Consider the following 24,213-nt stretch of genomic DNA (forward strand, 5'->3'; position numbering starts at 1 on the left):
AGTTCTGTAGCTTTGAGGGCTTATCGGACGGGAAAAAACGAAATCTTTGGGAGCCTGCATCAGAATTCTTTCCGCCACGCACTTCACATCTTCCAATATTTGGAAACATCGCATTAAATATCATATTTGAATATATTTTATGCTCGACTGTCACGGAAGTGGTACAATATTTTGTTGCAAATTAATCCTTTAAAATGATAGTTGAAGTAATTAATGAAGAAATTAAGTAATTAACCACTCATTTAGTTTGCCTGTTTGCAATGGATACCCTTGACAACCTTTGCATTGATAGTTATCTGTGATTTTCTTCTGTTTTGACAAACAGTACAGGTGGCAGCCCCACCTATAATCGAGGTAAGGAAAACCTGAACCTAGATCCCTTGTAACCACACCACAAGGACAACATTTGCATTGCTTATTACTAGTGAATTTTTAATATATATATATATATATATATATATATATATATATATATATATATATATATATATATATATATATATATATATATATATATATATATATAAGAGAAGCGCGGTTCCGGGCCACTTATATCCACACCAAGAGATTTTACAAAATCAACAATCTGGCGCCCTAAGAGAGATTTTCAACTCTAGTAGAGGTCATGCAGGAGACAAATAGACTTGCGGGATAATGGGGGATGTTGGAGTAGAAGAGATGGAACAGAGTTTGCAAATATTAGGAAGATGGGAAATGGCTATGAGAGAGCTTCAATGTGCTTCTCTAATGGAAGATTTGCACGAAAAACACACGATATACTTTTGAATATACCTGTTTGCTTAATAAAAAATACAGGAGATAGGCCATCAATCATCTTAATAAAAAGGAACTTAGTCAATGTTCTATATTCTCAGACAACAAAAGAATATAGTCAGGAAGAACATAAATATGCGAGAGTTTGTCTATGGAGAATCTATAACCCTGCAACTGGAATATGACAGTTACTATTCAGATATTTCTTCAAAACTGAACTTGATATATGTTTATGCAGCAACAATGGAATTATGAGCTTGAGGTAGGAAAATTTAGTAAATCTGGATTGCCAATGAAAAATGAAAATCTCTATATCATTGAAAACTTAGTTTACTCTTGCATTATTGAAACTACCGTTGTCTCCAAAAGATACTCTTTGTAGTTTCATGGAAAGCTGATACATGATGGATTGCAGAATGAACAAATTTTGAAGTAAGTTTTGCACGTCTTATTAGATGCTTAGATATAGAATACATATACTTTGCCTCTGTACAACAATTATATATATATAAAAAATTATGCCTATTCAGAAGTTGTTTCTTTTGGCAAAACCAAAGCGATAAGGCACTCGGATGGATGAGGTGTAATGGCCAACAAGGAGCAAGTATCAACTGAATAGGGAAGAATGAAAAGTAACCTTGCCCACATGGAATTCCCTGCAGCTATCTTTATCACTCCAGCACATTCCCTTTGTTTTAAATATGATATGAAATCATGGAACTGCACAAGAAGTAATCAGAACCTTTTAGTTCGCCATCAAATAAATTGTTCAATTTTGGATTTGCCCAACATTACATAATTAATTAATTACATATTCAAAATTTTCATAAATTCATCAAACTATTTGTCAGCAATAACAAAGACAGACCACCAATGTTCGAAAAAAAAGAAGTTCTACCATAGATTGTATTTAAAACAGAAGGTTTTATCCCCCACAAATACAAACCCAAGTACTCATAGAAAGGGAAAAACCTTCAGGAGAAAAGCACGTCCAAATAGACAGCAATATCAAAAGCCATGCCCAGCATTACGAATTGACAAAAAAAAACCATTTTTAAGCATTATACTGAACAACACAAGAACCATGTATCATGATTTTGGAAATCTACCAACAATCCACATAAAGAATGATTAGCAGATCATCTTTCTTCTTTTCTTTAGTAAATCTTATTAAGAGAAAATTTTCTGAGCAGGGATCTGGGTCAACTAGTACTCATAAGGAAAGCTTGATGGAGAAGCAAGTAGGGCATAAAAGATTTACAAGCAGGTCAGTGGAGCGACAAAATAAATGAAAACTAGAAAAGATTCTACAATTGCACATAATGAGATACACAACAGCTGACACATAACCACAATGTCTCAGGAAACTTGATGCAGCAACTGACAAAGTATTTCTTCATTACTATTGAGTTACTTCTATGTGGTGATTTTTTTTTAATAACTTTATGGCTGTTTTGAATTCGATAAGACCCAATCTTCTATCAAAGATTTTTTTTATTATGATCAGTTTCTAAATTAGTTAGGTGACTAGCTTGGTTCTTGATGCAGCATAAGGTGCAACGAGCAGGTGCTATAACTAGCTAGAATATGCCAAGCTTTAATAAAAGCCAGTGCATTCGCAGGCGAAGACTTCGACAACCAAATTTGGTGGATTTTTTTATAAATTTTTCATTAAAGACAACATAGAAATTTAGCTCAGTTTCTACATCTATGGTAAAATAAATCTAGCATGTTCCCTTATTACTAAGTCCTATTTCGAGAATGATTTTGTATTAGGTTTAATGCCCAAATTAACTTAAAGGGCCATGTCATATATATATATATAAGTCTAATACATTGTATGGGGCAGACTTTTGACATATTAATAAAATTTCTCGGAATGAACTTCCTTCACCAAACGAAGGGTTCTTCAATCCAACTTACTTCAATTTGTGTATTAATCTTCAAAATTTAATCCCGGTGATCAAATCGCCTTTCACCCTTCGCCCTGCATCAGTTCTGGAGTATCTTTTCTAGTCCAAAAGACTTATCTTTGGAAATTCTTAATATGCAGCTTTTGTTAAGAGACGTAACTTAAAAGCAGAGTTTCAAGGGTTGTCAGTCAAAATCACAGGATTTATGGCACTCAAACAACCATATTAGGGCAAGTAGTTGTCCACTTTTTTGGTTGGATTTATAAGCCTCTCATGGTTTCAGAAAATCCCAAACATGGATAATGTAAATCTTGTAATATAGAGGCTGATTAGTTAGAAATATGCAACGCACACTTTAAAGAAAACTGGATTGAAGCTTATAAGGTAAGTCCCGTGGAAGAGAAAATAGGAAACATCTGCTGTATACACCTATTTTTTGCTGTCCACTATATATAGTTTAGCAAGAGCTAAAGCAAGGGCTATGAGTACCAACAGAAAGGCAGGTGGGCATATAATCCGAGTCTTGGGTGTGGGTACAAACTAAAAAGCAAGAGGTTTGTTTAAAAAGTTAATAAACTACTTTTAAATGGATTTAAAGATGAAGAGGTTACACACACAAACATTTAATACTGAAGTCAAGGTTTAATAAACTATGTATGAAGTTTTGAACTTAAAAAAATAAAGGGCTTACATACAATCTGAATATTTAACTAACATTAATTTCCTTCTAAACAAGGTTTTATGAACCAATCCATACCTGGCCGGTATGGGTGTATTGCAACAACCTGGTATGATGTCAGCATGGTAGGGAGGCTCGATATGCGTCCATACCAACCTATGGTTGAGGTGCCATTCCAGTTCTACCACCATACCTATGCCAGTACAGGGGCATATCATACTGCCTCATGCCAATAAGATACTAGTACGGGGCCTGATATCGAGACTAAAAATCTTGCTTGTCATACTATTTGTGACGAAATTTATGACAGACATTTAGTAAGAAAGTGGCAACTAAGTGAAGAGACGGAAAGACAATATATATATATAAGCACAAGGGGACTTGAATACATACACAAGTAGATGGAGAAGGAAAACCCAGTTTGGCAAGTAGTTTAAGAACCCCAAAAAGACATTTCTGTCAAAGACTATTGTTTGTCAATTTGTGCAAACTTTAGGATGATTCTCTTTAATCTTGATTATAAATATAGAAATTTTTAAGTTTACATCTTTTGAGAAGAAGTAGGCCTCTAAAGAGGAAAGGTTTCAGGCATTACCATTTTGGTCTCAAGATTTTATGGTACTTGAATAAATAATTTCTGATAGTTGGTTTTTCAAATGCCCCCCTTTCAGATTGTTGATTTATATCATTAATGGTGATTCCCACTTTCAAGCAACTTGGGAGTATTATCCAGTTTGGCAAATGATGATTAAATACACAGATATCGCATCTCATATTCTACTGACACATGAACAATAGGGGGCATATCTTGAGTTTCAAAACCTTGCTTTCAAGGTTATCATATCAGCTAGCGGTCCTAAACAGCCATATCCTTAGAGGCATTGGCAGAATGTTTAATCGAAAAAGTGAGTACCTCAAATTAAAATTCTACAAGTATCCATTGTATCTATAAAATTTTCTTAATTTATAGTTCAAGATATAGATTCCAAAGTTTCCATACAATGAACTTCAACAATAAGTATTTATAAGATAGTAAACAATATCTTTTTAGAAAGATACATGATCATCCAAGGTTTGCAACACCGATGCATACTGTGCCATATTGGTACCAAATAGATACTCAATACAAGGTGCATGCTGAGTGTCGGTATAATACCAAACCTTCCCTTAACTACATATTATCGATATGGGCCAAGATTGTGAACCTTGTGATTATCCAGTGAAAAGGTGCCTATAACTTCCCACTAATGCATCAAAATCATATATGAAAATGCATTTTACACATAGGCATTATTCATGACTCATTCATGGGCCCACCTGGCTCAATTCTGGGTGGGCCTAAGTAAGGATTTTAGGCCAGCTGGAGAATTTTGCTGCTTGACTGAATTTCAGGTCAAGTCAACCAGGGAAAAATGTAAATAGGCCTGCTGGAATTAGAATAATATAAAAATATATTATCATTTTATATCAGTTGATAAATAAATTTGTATGTACATTATCTCGACATCCCAATCTCTTAAATCTTCCATTCCTCTCCTTAAAAAAACATTTGTTCCTCTCAATCGTCCTCTACCAGTCAACCCACCTCTACCACAACTGCTCATCTTCGTGATTTAGGTATATTGATCCCTTTCTCCTCTTCCTCGTGCTCCATCCCTCATCCCTCTCCACCACAGAAATAGCTTCCCCTTCCCACCTCTATCCCATAGGTTGCACCACCCCTTCTCCCCCTTGTCCATGACCAAAACCTATCACCATCCCCATCCTATGCTATCCCTCCCTCTCTCCAGTCCTAAGACACCTCTTCATCTCACCTCCAGCCCTCCTCTCTCTCTCTCTACACTCATTCAGCACATCGAAACCCCATATCTAACCACCTTCTCGTCTCACATTCCAGCTATCATGGCATGAGATCAATCCATGCCCTCTGGCCCTCCTCTCCCTCTCTCTTTCCTCTTATTCGGTGTCATGGAAACCCCATATTTGGGCGCCTTCTTGTCTTGCCTTCCATCTATCATGGAACGAGATCAATCCGCACCCTAGGTTTATCAACTCGATCCTAGCAGTCTAGGCTGAAGCCTCTATGACCATGGTTAGGCGGGCCACGTCTGGCCAGCATATAAGCTTTGATATTGAACTTAAGCCTAACCTAAACCCGGCTCGTGCAGCCCAGGCCTTGTGGTGGTCTCATAAACCTCTTAAATGTTCGTAGAAATGGGTTTTGCATTTTAGCTGATATAAACCTGCTTCTTCTTCCAAAATAATTTTTGGAGAGTATTTAAAGAGTGTCTTTACCAAAGAAGAGTGTATCTACGTAAATTTACTGATACATTCCTAACTAAAATTTTTTGCACTTCTTTTACGTTTCTCTCTTTGTAATCAATTATTATATGGAGGTGCCAAAAGGAAGGGTTTATATAACATCATGAGTACAAATTTAACCCCTCTCTTCCCCCCATCTCTCTCGCTCACCATATATATGTATCATATATATGTACGTATATATATACATACATACATATAAATATATATATATATATATATATATATGTCTGTATGTATATATATACACATGCATATATACATATATACATACAAATATGTATGTATATACTAACGTCGGCAAAACCAACTCGAACAGGCCGGTTCAGCCCATTTCGAACTGTACCAATAGATCACCGGTATGGTTCTGGCTCAGAAAATGAAATGCGTTCCCGGAGCTAGAGAAGGAGAAGGAAAGAGAGCGAGTGAGAGAGGACGCCGACGTAGGCCGCGAGAGGGCCGACGCCGCGGAAGAAGGGCCGCTTAAGCGGCCGACCCCTGGGAGAGGTAGAACAAGAGAGGAAGAGAGAGAGAGAGAGAGGGGGAGGGAGGGATGCCGGCGGATCCCAGCGGAGCCCGCGAGGGGGCCGACGCCGGGGAAGAAGGCCGCTTAAAAAAATTGCTGCTTCGTAAGGGAGGGAGAGGACGCCAGAGGAGGGCCGGCAGAGGCCACGAGGGGTCGGCGCCGGGGAAGAGGGCCGATTAAGTGGCCGACCCCCTGTTTCGAACAGCGGAAGAGGGCCGATTAAGTGGCCGACCCCCTGTTTCGTTCGAAACAAAGGTCGACCGCTTAAAAAAATTGCGAATTTGTAAGTGAAGTCGGCAATCGATATGCCAACTTTACTTACGAATTCGCAAATTTTTTAAGCGGTCGACCTTTGTTTCGAACGAAACAGGGGGTCGGCCACTTAATCGGCCCTCTTCCCCGGCGCCGACCCCTCGTGGCCTCTGCCGGCCCTCCTCTGGCGTCCTCTCCCTCTCTCCCTCCCTCCCCCGCTCTCTTTTCCTCTTTCATTTTGCCTCTACTCCGTTTGTTCGTTGTATCGGTGCGGGCCCGGCACGGCATGACACGGACCCGTACCGAGCCGTTCCGTCGCAAAACCGATATGAGGTCCGATACTGATTCCTCCGACCTTGGTATATACACATATATATGTATATATATATATATATATAAATACATATATATATATATATATGCATATATACATACATCTGTATGTGTATATATATATAGATACATATAGATGCATGTATACATACATATCTGTGTGTGCGTGTGTATCTGTATGTATGTATGTGTGTATACAGTTACGTGCAGATATATATGTATGTATGTATGTATACATACATAAAGTTACATTATCCGTATACATACATACATACATACATACATATAAATATATATATATATATATATATATATATATATATATATATATATATATATATATGTAAGTATGTATGTATGTATGTATAGATTTATATGTCTATATATATACACACACACACATATACAGATAGATACATATAGATACATACATATATACTACATATATACATATATATATATATAATCTTGATAACTTTTAGTTGTAAATACAATCAAAGTAGCTATAGCACTAGGTTACACCCCTAAGTACCCAGTGCATGCCTAGACCCCCAACATACATGTCTAGGCAAACAACCTTGCCTAGGAATTTGAGATTCCTAAAAGTTGAAGTGCCTAGGTGGTAGAGCTAAAAGCAGACTACATACAGTTCAAATAACGATATATCCATATCCATATCCATATTCTTTTAGTGGATGTGAATATGCATACAAATATTAAAAGAAATAGCATAATTAGTATCCATATTTATTCTATACAAATATAGATGCAAATCGGATATTAAGCATTTTCATATTTATTCTGAATAATTACAGATACAAGTTGGATATCAATTATATCCATATTTTCTATCCTAATAAGGATAAAATAAATGGTGGCCCAATGTAAGAGGCACCCACTACTGCAGGGCTTGAAAAGGATCAAATGTATGCAACCTTACCTATGTATGTTGAGAGATTGTTTCCATGTTTCAAAGCCATAATCTCCAAGTCATAATGGAGCAACGTTACCGTTGCTCGAGGCTCACCCTCCCAAATATGGATATAAATTACATTTTATTAGATATATATCAGATTTTGAACGAAATTCAATAATAAAATCTAACATAAATGATTTATCAAACATGATGAGGATAAATACACTATTTAATTGCACGCAATGCAAGGGTAACTAGGTAAGGGTATAAAACACAGTCATTAAACCTTCAAGGAGACTAACCTGAACAAGGATGTGGGTCATTGGTCCGATCATGTTTGTATTAAAAATCTAACATAACTGACATAATCGTAAAAGATAGTGACAAAATACACTATAAAGCATAGTTATCAAGCCTATAAGGAGACTAATCCAAATGAGAGTCTAGGTCATTAATCCGATCGGGTTTGTATTAAAAATCACTTAATAATTATATAACATAAAAATATTGATAAATTTTTGCATTAAAAGCCAACATTACTCTTTTATTCCAATATAAATAAAAAATAATCATGAACTATTTATTTTTTAAAGAACTTGTAAGAAAAATAAAAAATTATATATAAATGTAGAAATATGTAGAAGTTATCAATTTTTTAGATATTTTAAATAACAATTTTTTTAAAAAATAAAATGAAGTATATTCATTTTTTTATCAAAGGAAAAAGGATTGATTTCTTAAGAAAGAATTAATTATTAAAAAATATGAAATGTCGCAATATACTTCAAAGGACTTTATTTATTGGCATGCAAACCGTGGGAGAGAGGAAAAGAGAGAGAGAGAAAAGAAGAGGAGAGGGAGGGAGCCTGGTAGACGGTTGGCCGAGGCCACGAGAAGCGAGGTCGCGGCCGGACACCTGTGTCGCTCGAAACAAAGGAGCGGCCATAGTCTCGTTTCCCGCAGCCAAGGCCGGCCTCTATGGGCCTCCAACAATCCTCCGTCGGCGTCCCGCCCTCTCCCTCACCCTCCCTCCCCCGCTCGCTCTATTTCTTTCTCTTTCTTCGGCTTCGGCAACAGGTTTCGTATCTGTTGTCGGAACCGTACCGATGCCACCGGTACGGCTCGGGACGGCCAAAACCGCCCAATTCAGGATAGTTCCGCCGACCCTGCCATTTACATAAGTATTATCTTGAGAATCCAAAGCAACTCTTATCGATGGGATTAGACTTGAGGATGCTCCATCAGAAGTCAAAAGCATTGCAATCAAAGGCACTTCGCAATAATGAAGCCTTCATTTTAGCATGTCATGTGCTACAAATGTTCGTTAATTGATCTTATGGCTAAAAATGTTCGTTAATTGATCTTATACTACAAGATTAATTATCTTTCTTAAAGAGGTCACCTTTTGAAAATTATGCAATATATTTCCCATTGAGTGTCGAGGGGAAGCATCCCACAATGACGAAGGAGATATACAACTGCTTAGCTAGTTGTCCTTTCACTATCCTCGCCACTAACCTGACAGCATTGAGTGGCTAGATTCTACTTAAATTACTAAAAGCTGGCTTTGCACAAAATTGACACCTACAATAACAAAGGAGATATACAACTGCTTAACTAGTTGTTCTTTCACTATCCTCGCCACTAACCTGACAGCATTGAGTGGCTAGATTATGCTTAAATTACCAAAAGCTGGCTTTGCACAAAATTGGCACCTCCATCGTTGGACCATTTTTCCCAACAATATGCCTTCCATTGTCTAGCTTACAGGCTTCTTGACAGATTCTTGTACTAAAGCTTGTCTCCAATCTAAATTTATTTTTAACGACCCAGCTAGTTAAGAAATGTTGCATTCATTACTTGGTAACACAAATAATAATTCCATCGCAAAAAAAAATCAGCCAAAAAAGATAACACAAATAATAAAATAGTATTTATGCAGGCTGATAAAGGTAAGACAGAAAAAACTGACACAGAAAACCAAAGCACAAGCTACTCTGTTTAAGTTATATATTCATCCCCCTTATGAGAGCACATAAAGCATTCTCCAAAACTAGCTAGCAAATTAATGCTCAAGCACGTCAACACTGACCAGTACAAGAAAGGTACAAGATTTTGAATCTAGAACATGCATTAGCTCAGTCTTAGGCAAAATACTTTAGCATTCCAATTCATTCCAACTGGTTCTTTACTAGACAGGCTGAAACTTTAAAAAGAAATATTGTTAAAACTATATTAAAAAAATCCAATATTCAAGATAAGCGTAAAAAATATGAGAGATTATATGAACTGTGTAAAAGATATGGCATCTAAAAAAAGGCCACAATTGCATTTTGCGTTATACTAACATACTCTAGGTGGATCAATGCTTCAGGAAATCACAAGATACATTTCTTGTAATGCATATATAAATTAGCATATTAAAAACAAAGCCAATACCTAGGCACAAGATTTTAGCCTCCACAAAGCATGGTTTTTGTATAGAGATTGTATAAAAGAATAAAGATAACCATTTCAAACAGAATCAGACACAGGTGGATGAAGTGAAGATGATGTTTTGCAATATCATAACATTATACTAGTATAACTTGAAGGGAGCCAACATGATCAATTATCTTCCTTGGGTTACAACATTTTGTAAAGAGCACACGTGCTCACTAGCTGCATACAAAGATGAAAGTACAAAGGCAGGTCTAAGCACATGAAGAATGAAGCTTAAAAATCAAGGGACAACATGCCAATGGGAATATTATTATGATGTGATGGCTACAACCGGTGAAAACAAATGAGGTCTTTTTGAAGAGATGGCCTCAAATGCGTGAGGAACAGGGGATGAGGAAGAACTATACAATCTTAATGGAAGTTGTGAGGAAGAATTTCGGCAGCTTGCACAAAAGGACTTGCATTTATATATAAAATACAAGGCTATGAAAAGCTGACTCTGATGGGTGCAACAGGGCTTGTCAGTTATTGAAATGACCACTACATGTTAATACTGCTTTGGGAATCAAATATCACAATAGAGAATTATGTGTAATCAAGCAACCAAATACAAAAACTAACAGAGTTTGCCAAAATGCTCTTAAAAACACAATCTCGTTTAGAAAGATAATATATAAATTGAGGGAAGAAGGAAACTTACGCCTTTGTGGTCGCCTGAGGTAGAGGGTAGCAACCGACAAACCTCTCTCTACAACATCGAGACGTGTTATCGAAGTTAGCCAATAGCACATAATATGACCAAAATTAATATATACTGGGGAGAACAAATACATATTAAAATAACATGTTTATTGGATCAGCAACTAAGTTGATTGCCTCAAAAATGCAAAAATTGCATTTGAAAAGGCCGAATTAGAATATATTAATAAAAATCCAAACTAGTCCATCAGCTATACCATAACAAGGAATACCACCAAATATAACTCAATGATGACTCAAATTTAATAATTAAATATTCTAATTTACCATTCTGCATATGCAATCAACTGGAAAAGATCAGAATCATATTCGTAATAAGATCATCATATAATTTTATCACATGTTTAGAACCATGCCCACAGCTTCATTCTCAGCCTCAAAACCAACAAGACCACTAGCAGCATCTAGCAATTTAAATATAATACTGACAAATGACAATATGGAAAATTATTGCATTACAAGGAAGTTTTAGTTAAATCCTTGAGTTTTATGGTGAAAGAATTCCGCTCTAAAGACTCTGGACGGCCTTAATCCTACTCACATCACAGAGCATTCTTTTATTGACTTATATCTCACATTTTTATTGGGCTTCTATATCGGAATGAAATCAAAGTATATAAATGCAAGAAATGCCTAAGAAGCAAAAGTGGTCTCTTTCAATTATGCAAGCCATGGGAGTTTGGAATGTTGATCTGGCCAATATTGCTCATTAAAAGCTGAAGCTTATATAGAGGTTGTTCTTCATCCTTTCAGGTTCCCTCCACCTTTTCATCCCTATTGTCTAGGAGAAATAATATACTGGATTAAGGTGGAGTTACAGTCTATTTTTAAGCTGAACTAGAGTTTGAGTGACCAGCTTGTTTTTTCCTTTGAGTTTCAACCATCAAGGCTATGGCTCCTATTCTAACACTTCTTCATTTAAATTTTCTAAGAGACCCTGGAAAAATTACGCCTGGTCTCCATGAGTTTGAATTGCATAATCGGTAAGGCAAAAATCCCGACCTGCCAAAAGCCATCTAGGTTACATATTCATTTAGCAGCATCCTTCTTCTACTGTCTTTTCAGCATCTTGTACAAGCAACTCCTATAAAAATTTTCATTGTTAAGAAAATCACTACCTAGTCTATCTTGTAGTGATCAAATCACTGTAAGGCAATTGAAAAAGCATAAATCATGTTACGAAGGCATTCATGGACAAGGACATTTGAAAAAATAATACAGAATCTACAGTAATAACACCATCCAAAATCAGAGAGTAGCAATAAATGGCACTGAACTAGCATAAAAAAACTGCAATAAGTTCATAGCAAGGCTCTTCATGAACTCACTTTACTAGGAGGAGTGTTAGCAAAGGTTGTTTTCACATGCCGAAAGTCTGTCCGTTTTGTTACATCTAATCTAGAAGGCCAGCTGCAATATTATGTGAAAAGACCACTTAGGAATTCAAATATATGTCACAATGTAAACTTTAGCATTAAAAGATAAAGTACTTACTCAGCTGGTTCAGATAGAACATTTGAATATTTGCAAGCAACAGAGTCCTCTCTAGTTGCATATACCATACAGTAGTGAACCCCACTTTTTGAAAGAGCACCTTGCCATTGATGATGTAGACATGGCATACCTGTTTGCAACTTGGAAAATTCGGCAGCAAGTTGATGTGGTGGAGGAGAAGTTGGAGGGGGTGGAATGGAGGGAGGCTGAGAAAGAGGTAATGGAGGTGGAGAAGGTAATGGAGGTGGCACATCAGGAGCTGGAGGAGGTGGGGGAGCTACACTTGGTAAACCTGGAACGGTAACCACTTGGTCAAAACGTTGAATGGGACCTCCAGGCAGCTGTGAAAGTGGAGTTATAGAAGAAGGTATAAAAGGAACAGCAGGGCGTGCATTAACATGACGATTGTCGTTAGGCATCATGCCAGCAGAAATTTGATTCAGAGCATTTAGACCAGAATTGTCCCAGGAATTGCTTGGAGTATGATAAAAAGGACGAACAAAAGATGTTGTTTGAATTGGTGGTGGTCTTATAGAGACGCCATGCGAAGCCATGGGTGGGCATGGTAAGCTTCCCTGTGCCAATATTTGTGGCTCTATCTCCTGCTTCTTGTACTGCCAGATTTGTTCACCAGCATGAGAAGTGGAAGGACCTTTTGACAACTCATCACAAAAACTGGTCAGAATGCAATACAGTTATCGTGTGGAAATGGGAAAAATAGCTATTCCTACGTCTTACCAACAAATGATAAATCCATCGGCACACTGCTGCCAAAATCATCTACCTTTCTTGACCCGACTTCCAGCGTGTCTGCATTGCCTGTAACAGTCCAGTTCGACTGAAATGCTTGCCCACTCTGTACTTGAGTGCCAAGCTTTTCCACATTTACTCTTGGGGATACAAGTTCATGGATGCCACTATCAGGTTTAATTGTGAAAGGACCAGCACAGGGGTTCCCTGATTTACCTTCCAAACCAGCAGAGCAGAGTTCCCCCTGGGATGAAAAGTATCCTGAAGCATTCAATTTCCTTGGAGTTGGTTGTCGTTCATCATGATAAAAGCCAGCTTTGGAGTTCCTGCACAAGATTAAATTAACAGAAAAAGCATTTGTAGATGATCAATTCCAGTAGATTACAATTTATGAAAAAGACAAAGTTAATGCTAAAATTTGAAGTGTACAGACTATAGAGATCGCTCCAAATAAGCCATAGGATATATAGCCAAAGCGCCAGTGGTTATTTACTGAAATGATGATCATGAATGTGAATAACTTGCATCATCTTGAAATCAGGGTAAGAATTTAGAATATACCACATGTCTGTTCACTGGATATTTAACAGAACAGGTATGACCAACTTTGAGTTTGACTTAATCAAAACAGTAACAATGTTTATATACCCTTTGTCTATCACACAAACATATCATAGTGCATACTTCTTCACATAAGAAGAATGAAGAACCTACAATGCACAGGTCACAGATCAGTAAATGTGTGTGGGCATGTGTGTTTGTGTAATCAGCAGCAAACCTTATCCCACTTGTAGAAGATAAAATCCTTCTGGAACAAGAAAGAATATGAAGGTTACAGGGCACACCGTTGGACACAGCTTAGAATGGTATCCTATGAGGAAGACTATAAATATTCCAATATGAACAGGGAAAGAAAGGAAATATATCTTTTAGTTATTTAAGAAAAATGTAATGAAGGCAACACTTCCAATGCACAAGAAACAATGGCATGTGGAAAAATATTGATAGCACCAAGAAACTCAAGAATATGAACAACATTGAGATTCTCCCCAGCAGACATGGGGCATATATTAATAGTTCGATTCTTCTTTTACTCCCTCAAACTCTCCCAAGTCAGCACTCTTAAACCTGGCCCCAAACTCAGAAAGGCAGGTCATGTAAGAAAGTTCTAAATTTTAATTAAGAGTCTGAAAGACCGAACTCATTTTCCAAGCTCCCAAAACTTGTCTTTAACTCGCTTAACTTCTCTTGCTTATTACTCATTATTGGGCCTATCAAGTCTGTTTCCCTCATAGTTGGTGAAATTTCAACCGTCACTCTTGGCCTTAATTGAGACCCATATGAGCCCTTCGAAGGCATTAAATAATACCATTATGGATTGCATCCCCTTGTTCTGTGCTTTTGATTTCCCTCAAGTCAGTAGGTTTAATTATTAGATTTCTTTTCCAGTGGTTAGCTAATTGGGAATGATGGCAACAACACTTGCATGTTTGAAGAATTAGACGTCAATTTCTGACACTAAGTTGGACAAACAAAATTATGTATGATCTTCCTAGTATACAAGTTGGAAGAAGGCAGAAATAGTTTTGAGCCATAGTGAGAAATGATATTTGCCGGTGTCAGCTCATTCAAGTGTTTTATGCATAATGCATGCCTTTCCAAGTTTCCAGACTTCAGAAAAGTACTTAAACGAGGACACCAAGTATATGTGTGTGTGTCTATACATATATATTGACCAGAGAAAACAAGTATTGATTCAGACCTGAACTCAATTTGAAGGAAGATGCCTGGACAATTCCGGATATTTTTTAAAGCTGTAGCTGCGGCATCCACACTGCTGAACTCAACAAACCAGCTAGAACTTTGCATTCCTGCTCGTGCCAATCCAACTACAGACCCAAGATTTCCAACAGCAACATTGCACAATGCCATCAAATCATCATCTGTAAAGATTGGTGAAGTAATATCTGGTAAACCAATCCAAAGGGTGCTAGTTGGTTTTTCATCTCTCATGGCAGATGGATAACATTTCTTTAATTTATGACTATCAGAGAAACTTGTACTCTGATTAATTTTGTATTTAGCACAAAGAGATGAAAATAAAGAAGATAACTGAGATATTCTGATCCTGTTGCTGTCAGTAAAGCTATCTTTCCTAAATTCAACATGAATTGCTGTAGGCCCAAACCTTGCACCATGCAAATGGGACTTTGCAAGATCTGCAGCTTCATATGATCGGAAATCTATATAGCAGCTGCCACTCGGTCTATCAAAATGCCAACCAGTAACCTCTCCAAATCTTGAAAATGCATTGACTAATTCTACATCAGGGACAGACGCATCTATTTGCCTCACAAAAAGCTGAGAGCCAGAAACAAACTTATCCCCTGTACATGCATTCAGTGTTAAGCCTTTATTTGGGTACAAATGAGACCCACTCTCCCTACGCTGATACCTGATGTGCACAATTGCATGAGCCGCTTCTTCTGCAGTCCCAAACTCCAACAGCAAACCATGCTCACTTGCAAGATCAGCAACCACATGAAGGTTCCTCAATCCCAATGCCATCAACTGATGCATTATCTCATCTTTCGCCCACTGAGTTAACACTTTCCCAATATAAACATGACAGCTGTCACCGATAGCTGTACCATTAACAACTCTGCTACCTAATCCTTGGTCCAAAAATTTAATATGAAGGCAGCCACCCCATAAAGAGGAACCCTGCATATACTCACGTGCCTTCACAGCATCCAGTATGTTTCTGTATTCAAGCAAAGCAAAATCTTTCCCAGGTAAAAATGAAAAATTATCTAAGGGACCAAAATCCTCGAACTGCAACCTAACTAATGTTTCAGAAGCATCACGGCCGAGTGAACCTAACCACAGTTGCTTAGAAGCTGAGAACACATCCAGAGCTGGAGGATCCCCATCATAGTGCAAAAGATATTGATTGGAGACATGATTTTGTACAACTAAATTTTGTTTAGGAGATGGCAAAATTCCAGCTTCACCTCCAGGACTTGCTGGCATCCCAAGATCAATATCCAAACTTTGGTTCCCAACATGGCTTTCCTCCCTACAATCATCATTTCGGAGATCCAGCTGCTTCCTGATGCCTGAACGAAGAAACTGATTGGTCGTTGATTCCTTTGGAGCAGAGATTTTCTCCAGGCATATGTCTTCATGGCTTCCCATCTCCAAAGTACTTGGAGGGGCCACCCTTTCACCTTCATTAGTAGAATTTTCACCTACTGACTGTATGTTAATCTCATGTGGAAACACCGAGTGGAGAGGCTTCGCATTTTGACCTGCACTTTTTTCAGCAGAATCATTATTCTTGGGAAGCGCATCAAGAATGGATGCTTCATGCATTCTCCAAGAATGGCCCCTCTTCGACACATCAACATGGTTATCATGCTGGATCTTATGGATCAAATATGGATGGTTGATATATTTTGATGGATCAAAACTATCCTCATCATTCTCTTCACTGTCTACTTCTCTGACTTGTTCTGACAAAGAACCCAAAACTTTTTCCAAAGAGAATGATATTTCTGAAATAGCTTGCTGTGTAAGTGATTCACTTAGTTTTTTATACCTCAAAAGAATCCAACTTCTCAAGGATGAATCCCTATTAATTGCCTGCATATGAAAAGCCACCGTCATATACATGGCATATGCTGGGTTTATTCATCAAGGTAGTGCATTAAATGATGAGATGACTATGAATAAAATTTAAGAAAAGGATAATTCCTAAACAAAAGAGTTACAGGTTCAACCATAAATATAACCATCAAGCCTTGTCCAAACTATTTGGAGCAGCCTTTCTGGATTCTCATTCACCATATTTAGGGCCACTTCTAGTGTTAAGTTACAGGTTCAAACCATAAATAAAAAATAAATCTTTAAAGAACATTGTTTAACTTGTACATTACCTTAAAAACTAATTGACTAAGCTTCATATCTTGATATGAGGGAATGCAGCAATCTTTTTTGCTTTTTTGTTAACAGCAGTTTCAACTAGATATCCACCTAATACATTAAAAAAGATGAACATATTAGGGTACATTGAGGCCTCCATACTGATAGGAATTAGTTCCTGTTAACAGATAATCCTAATGATTGCCTTTTAAACAATAATCAGCATAACACTTTTTAAATGAAATATGTGTGCTGATATGGTTAGCAAAAAAAAAAGACTTAAATATAATAACTGATATAAGATTGACTTTGCTATATTGTAACAACATGCTATTCGTGCTCAAATGATGATTGGTAAGTTCTACCAAATAACAAGACACCATTTGGCAAGCAGTTGGACAAAGTAGACTATCAGATAATATCTAACCATTGTATTTCCTTTATGTACATAGCATAGGCTTTGATAATTGAACCTGACAACCTGGAAACAACTTGGACTCTCTAGATGCTTAGTGCAAGTAACAGGCTATCCCCGCGTAGAAGCATGTAGGACCTTAGCAATAGACTCAGGTTTGGCAGCCCCTCCACTCTAGCTTGATGTATCAATGTGAACAACTAAACAAGTTACAATTTGTGTTTTACTAGGCATGAGGGGTGTTCTGCAAATCCATGTATCAAGAGATATGAAGCCTTCTTAAGGACAACAAAGAGATGTATTTCTGAATAGCACACAAACGAACAAAACAGTAGAAGCTTGGTCTTCGCCTAATTGAATAACAGGAAGTAAAGAAAGCCAGCTAGACAAACCATCTCATGCCAATATATTAAAAAAATAAAGAAAGAAAATAGTAAGTTTTACCAATATATGATATGACATAGACAAAAGAATGTACATACTTTAGTTTCTTGAATAAAAAACTATTGAACAGAAAATGAATTTATTAATTATTCATGCAATGTGAATTTGACTGGAAATCATTGTGCTTGCAAGAAAAGCAGATTGATATAATATGAAATTTAACTCCTAGTCTAGGTTGATTGGCAACACTAATATATGCATGACGAGAACTCATCACTAATTGAAAAAAAAAATACTAGGATTATATCAATAACAAGCAATGAACTGGATGTCTTTTTCAGCAATTAAGATGGTAAAGATTGCTATCTGAAGATCATCACACTCATATGGTAGTAAGCAAATCAAAGCCTAAGAAACAGTTAGTCAAAGCATCTCAAGGCTTTGGATTTACAACTTTAATTGAATTATCCCGCCTTCTAGGACTAGAAGAGCTCATGAAATAATGAGGGGGAAAAAAGAGTTAAGAGCCATTGCAGTGGGAAATTACATTGTTCCTCAAGATTGCGATTTTGATTGGTTAAGTGCAAAATTTATTAAAATTGGTTAACAAAAGAATATTTTTTAGACTGTAGACAAACTAAGTATCAGTTGATATTAAAGGCTGTACGCATGAGATTTTACATTCACAACAAAAATTCCCCTCTTTCTTGATTCAAAAGATTTTCTTTTCAAATTTGAGACTTTTCCCCAGGAGAAGTGGAGCTCATTTCCTGAAAAAGGGATTTAAAAGCAGAACGTGTCGTGGGAAAAAGAATCTAATAAAATATCAAAAGCTAGAGTTCAATAATTACATAAATTTCTTAAGCGCATACAAGCAACTTGTTAGGATAAAGGCTTCATGGCTATAGTTACAACTCTAATAAACACCTATACCACAAGTACTATTTACACCCCAAATGAAATATTTGTCAGCTTTAAACAATTGCTTCATTTATATCATCTAAAATTAATACACGTGGCATGCAAAAGTGCATGCATGCCCATGCTCATGCATACATGTGCAGGCATGCATGCACACACACTTATAACAAAACAGAGAACTAAATTCTAAATGATCCATGTCAAATAGAATGTAAAGCAAAACATGAATTTTTTAGCATTTAATTCAATCCATTAGTAGAGTAAAGCATGAAAACATGAGCTAGTCTGAGGTGAGAGACCCCGAGTTGAAATTGGCTGGTTGAATACTCAGAATAATAGGGACAGATACCTCATGTAAACCAAGAACAAGAAGATAGATAATCCATAGGTTTGTGAAGATATTCAACACTGTTCAGGCATTACCATTCCCATAAAAGAGCTGTTAGATTGTTGCAATGATTTTTCTGGTATGGTATTCTCATTTGCTACAGGTTTTGCATTGAAATTTGTGCCAGGCTCTGCTGAATCTGCGCATAGTAAAGTCCCATCGATTGTCTTCTCCAAATCATGATTCGTCTCACCAACATTCAGATGTCTTGTCACCTGCCTTAGAAAATACTGCCCTCTTTGATGAATGACAACATCAGTTTTACCAGAAACAAAGAGCTCAAAACAAGCTGCAAGTAAATTCTTTGGAAAAGAAAAAAATATGCAGAGCAAGCTAAGTGCTCGAAGTTCAAATAATTTATGTAAAGCAGGTTCTTTGTCATCTGTTTGCTCCTGCTTCAGCTCATAAAAGAACTCCATCGGTTCTTGCAGTTTTAGAATTTCCTTACTACCTATTGGATAGATATCCTTGCCCTCGAAAGTTGAAGTGAAAAAGGAAAGGACATTTAGGAAAACAGCATTGCAGATGCCCCGGATAACAGATGACGTCGGTGCCTCATATGATGCCGTGCAACATATATCAACTAACCCAAAAATGCAGGCCTTAGAAATCTGGAATGCCACCCCATCTACATCCTCTCCTCTCATTATTATAGCTAAGCTCCAATTATACATATTGATGGACACTTTAACTGCTGCTTCAAGAGCAGTAGGGCAGTATGAAGCATATCGAGGAATAAGCTCGGCTACAATACGTTGTACACTTGTGCAACCTATAAATCCAGCAAAAGAGTAGCACATAGCCAACCAAAAATAGTTAGAGGAACATCAGACAACTTTGAAAACCATTTAAAAAGGTAATGCAAATGATTCACAATGTGAATTTAATAAAAATTATATATATAAATAAATACATATATGTGCGTATATATATAGTCGAACTTCTAAAAGCAGCAGGCACTTTTTATTATTAATTGTTGAGCAGTTGGAAACGCTAAAAAGCTGAATGATTAATTTTTCCACCTACAAAATTGCAATTCTCTTTGTCAAGCTGTCCAATAATGGCCTGCTGTCAACTTCCTTGAGGATTTCCATCGTACCATGATATTCTGCCAAAAATATTCTAAAACATGCCAAGGTAAAATTCTAGGCATTGAGTTTCATTTCGCAAAAGTGAAACCATAGAACTTAGCCCTCAAGCATTGCCCTGATTATTCCAGGTCATCTCTAAAAACTCCTCCTACAAGCAACTCCATTAGGATTGCACTCGTTTCTCATGGCAAGCGATTCAAAATCTATCATCACAACTTTCACTATGTTATTTAGGTTCCCCCTCCTCTTTCATGACCCTTCAAGGGAATTCCATGCACCTCCTCATATTATGACATTAGTTTTTGTCTGAATGCACATATACCATCTCAACCAGTTCTCCCCTCTTTCTCCTCAATCAATGCAACTTCTATATTTTCTCTGAAATACTATTCTTCATCTTATGCCTATTTTTATGACAAAATCTATCTAGCACCCTCATCCTCATCATGGTAATCTTTTGTATTTGAACCTTCTTTACTGTCCAACTTCTGGAACAATATACTTACATGAAACTTCCCTCAAAATTTCAAGACGTAAGTAAATCATCCAAAACCCTTTAAATGCCTACAAACCTTATCCATTTTGCATCAACTATTGTTTAAAAAATATGGTGAGAAGTAGTATTTTTGGACCATCAATTTTAATGAGCATTCATTCTTCTGAGGTCCCTATGGTCTTTGCACATTAGCTCCCTACATTTTGAAAAAAATTGTTATTTTAAGATATCCATAAAGATCATTGATCAAAGGGTGCCAACTGGCCTAGTTGGTAAAGTCTCTTGCTTTAATACTAAAGACCTGGGTTCAGTTCTACCCTCACCCCGATATTCAGCTGGGATTCTACCATTCTAATCTTGACAATGGAGAGAGAGAGAGAAATGAAATAAAGACCTTTGATCTTTTATCTCAACTGCCAAAGTGGTTTCTTTATCTTTGGTTAGCCCGTACTGGACCGGTACGATCCTTGACCGGTTTAGTTCAAGAGTGAAAAATGGTTCCGGCCTCAGCCAGTACTTGAGGCGTACCAGCCCGGAACCGATTGGTTCACACCTTTTTTTTTAGCGTGCACATTGTGGTTGATTTGACCATAGCGCGTGCCGTGGCTTTTTGGCCACGCGGAGCAGCCACAGCGCAGGCGCGCTATGGTCTGATTTGACCACAGTGTTTAATCTGTGGCCGGACGAACTAAGGTACCAGTTCGATACCGATTTGATTCGGTCCGAACCAGTACCAAACCAGTCTGGTAGCCGACCGATATGCCGACCAGTATTGATTCGGCGTACCTTGCACACAACCTTACTCCTGCGTGCAAAGAGGTTATTTCTGTATTTTAAACACAAACCTAGATCACAATAGAGCAGCTTTACCGTTGCACCAAAGCTCAATCCCAAAATAGCAATTATTATGAATATTATTAATGGTTCTTACTCTATTTATATAACTATTACCATTTTTACGCAACTAATAATGATTCACACACACACACACCAAAGTACTAAAATAAATATTGTCAATTAGAACACCATTTGTCTGTCCAAACTGAATGAATCAAGAACAAGTTTTCTTCAAATGGTTTCTTTATATAAAGCTATAACACAACTACAAACACTAAGGCCCTCATAACTTTCCCTATTTCAAAAAAAAAAGAAAAAAGAAAAAAAAGCACCATGTGCTTAGTGGCCTACCCACTAGGGTTGACATTTCTGTCAAACTCAGAACAATTATCAAGATTATCTGCCGTTACATTAGTAACCATAGCATTGCTTCATCTTCTGAAAAATATGTAAAGGCCCTTAATATATCAAAAGTGCATACCTCCAGTTTACATGTTGAATGAGAGTGTTATTTCCATTAAAAATGAATGAGCAACCTCATTTTTCCTTATTGGCAGTTAAAAACTCATCTATGGACAAACTATTTCCTCTATCTAGGCCTATCCAACAACCTGATGGGCTTACTATCTGGTTTCTTATTTTGGGTCTGATTTATGGAAGGAGTTCTCTTGTTTCAGAATTCCAATCCACTAAAAATTGGCTCACAAATGCTTCCTTACTTTTTAAGTGCAAGATTGACTGACAATGTTTCCTATTTATTTTTTCCCCCTATCTTAGTAAGACAGGGAACTATAGACCCTAGATACTGCAATGTCCTACAGGCCATATATTCAAGAAATCATTAATACATAGCCTAAGGCTTTAGAGGTTTGAACCCCTAAAAGCTATTGAATATCCCTTTTCCTCTTTTTCTCCATTATTTTACATTCTACTTCTGATTGTCATTAGTAAAAACCCCAAGTCCTTTCACCTTGGCATCCAAGCATCAATCTTGGAGAATAATCCTCACGTGGTTTCAAGGGCCACAACTGCAACCATTGTCAATAACCTCTTTAATTTAACTAAACCACAGTAATGATTAGAGGCATGAATCACTTCTAAAGTCCAGACTGACCAAGCACTAATAGACACAGGTGATCTCAAAATCACCATATCGGTAGTAATCATAATAGACCTCCAGAAATCCACTGCGAGGTAAAGATGATAGGGCACTTATTAAGGGCACAAAAACTTCCACCCTGCCAAAGCCACCAGTTCAGCACCCTAGCGAGGGAATTTTCACTCCCACACCAGCAAAAAATCTTCTTTTACACACCTCACTCAGAAGTAGCCCAAGGATTGACCAGAAAAAGGCACATGCCGGACACTGCAACAAGAAGAGGCAAAGGAGACACCAATACAATTGAAAGAAAATTGATTCCTATCAAAATCCTATTCCAGATTCCGTGAATTATTTCCTACACCCCGTGAGGTTTCACCGTTTCTTGTCTTCCCATCAAGTTCTAGTAGTGCTATACCCCAATCCTTTACCTAATAGCTTTAGGGTTTGTTTAGTACAGCGAGAAATAGATAAATAACGAGAACAAAGAGGAGAGATCTAACCTCGAGAGGCGGTGATGAGAGAGAGATAGGCCTGTTCGAGGTCGGGCATGAGACGGGGGTCCTTCTGGGCGACGCAGAACGTGATCCGGCGATAGCACTCGTATAGGTTCCGTATCTCCTCCCTATTCCTCCTCTTCCGGAGGATCTCCTCCTGAGAGGGGGGAGGCGGCGGCGCCACTGGCGGAGGAGGAGCGGGAGAAGGAGGGGGCGGAGAGGCGAAGCTCTGGTTGGGGGGAGGGTTCGGAGGCTCCGAGAAGGCGTCGTAGTGCTTGCGCTTCTTTGGGGGCTGCTCGGCGGACGACATCGCGGGAGGTTGGGTTGCCGGGGCGGGGTGGGGGGCGTCGGGGGGCGAGCGGCGAGGGGTAAAGGCGGTGGCCGGAGGCTCGCGCTAGGGCTTTTATTCCAAGCGGATCTCCGATGCTCCGCGAGGACGATTTAAGCGGCCACGTTTTCCCTGTAAGTATCCAACCGGCCACGTCTACCTCGTAAACATCCAAGTGGCCACTCATGCAATCATAATCGGAAAGGGAGAGGATTAATACCAGTCGACAACTCAGCGCACCAACGAAACGTCAATGGTAAAATTGGTAGTTTGAGGCTTAATTAAAACAGTTCATCCGATGAGCCTCGCAGCAAAACCAGTTTATAATATAGGATGTTTTACCGGCATATCCTTCAAACTATACAAAATTATATAAACACCCCCATAAATTACTATTTATATATATACTTTTATTTTACATATATATCCTTCATTATATATATACCCATACCATCTAATGTCATTAAAAAATAAACGATTTAAATTTAAAATAACTGAAATACCCTTACAAGTAAACGCAAAAAAAAATATATTATAAGAATATTAATGCAAATAGCAACTTTGCAAGAATATTCATACAATTAAAAAATATAATAAAAATGATCAAAATTCAGTAAAAATAATTCAATTATTTTTAATAAAAAATAGTAAAAAAAATTAATATTATTATATT

At 37.5% G+C, this 24,213-nt stretch overlaps 1 protein-coding gene across 3 annotated transcripts; it reads right to left on the minus strand.

Annotated features, from left to right (window-relative positions):
* Positions 1-1,088: 1,088 nt before the first annotated feature.
* On the minus strand, positions 1,089-23,790 carry LOC103709136. 3 transcript variants are annotated; one of them, XR_604404.4, is made up of 9 exons: positions 23,219-23,790; positions 19,228-19,964; positions 14,923-16,805; positions 13,149-13,486; positions 12,411-13,062; positions 12,245-12,326; positions 10,858-10,905; positions 3,445-3,559; positions 1,363-1,494 (listed from the first exon to the last, which is right to left on the minus strand). XR_604404.4 is itself a non-coding variant. In XM_008794344.4 (8 exons), exons 1-8 carry the CDS (start codon positions 23,520-23,522, stop codon positions 1,297-1,299), a joined length of 4,242 nt encoding a protein of 1,413 aa, XP_008792566.2. In that variant the 5' UTR covers positions 23,523-23,781; the 3' UTR covers positions 1,089-1,296. The 3 variants fall into 3 exon arrangements, 2 of the variants coding, with proteins under 2 accessions (XP_008792566.2, XP_026661234.2); XM_008794344.4 differs by lacking the exon at positions 3,445-3,559 and having other exon boundaries at positions 1,089-1,494; positions 23,219-23,781; XM_026805433.2 differs by lacking the exons at positions 1,363-1,494; positions 3,445-3,559 and adding an exon at positions 7,285-9,915.
* Between the last annotated feature and the right edge of the window lie 423 nt (positions 23,791-24,213).

Source organism: Phoenix dactylifera, chromosome 16 (assembly GCF_009389715.1).
Source record: "Phoenix dactylifera cultivar Barhee BC4 chromosome 16, palm_55x_up_171113_PBpolish2nd_filt_p, whole genome shotgun sequence".
Lineage (NCBI taxonomy): Eukaryota > Viridiplantae > Streptophyta > Magnoliopsida > Arecales > Arecaceae > Phoenix > Phoenix dactylifera.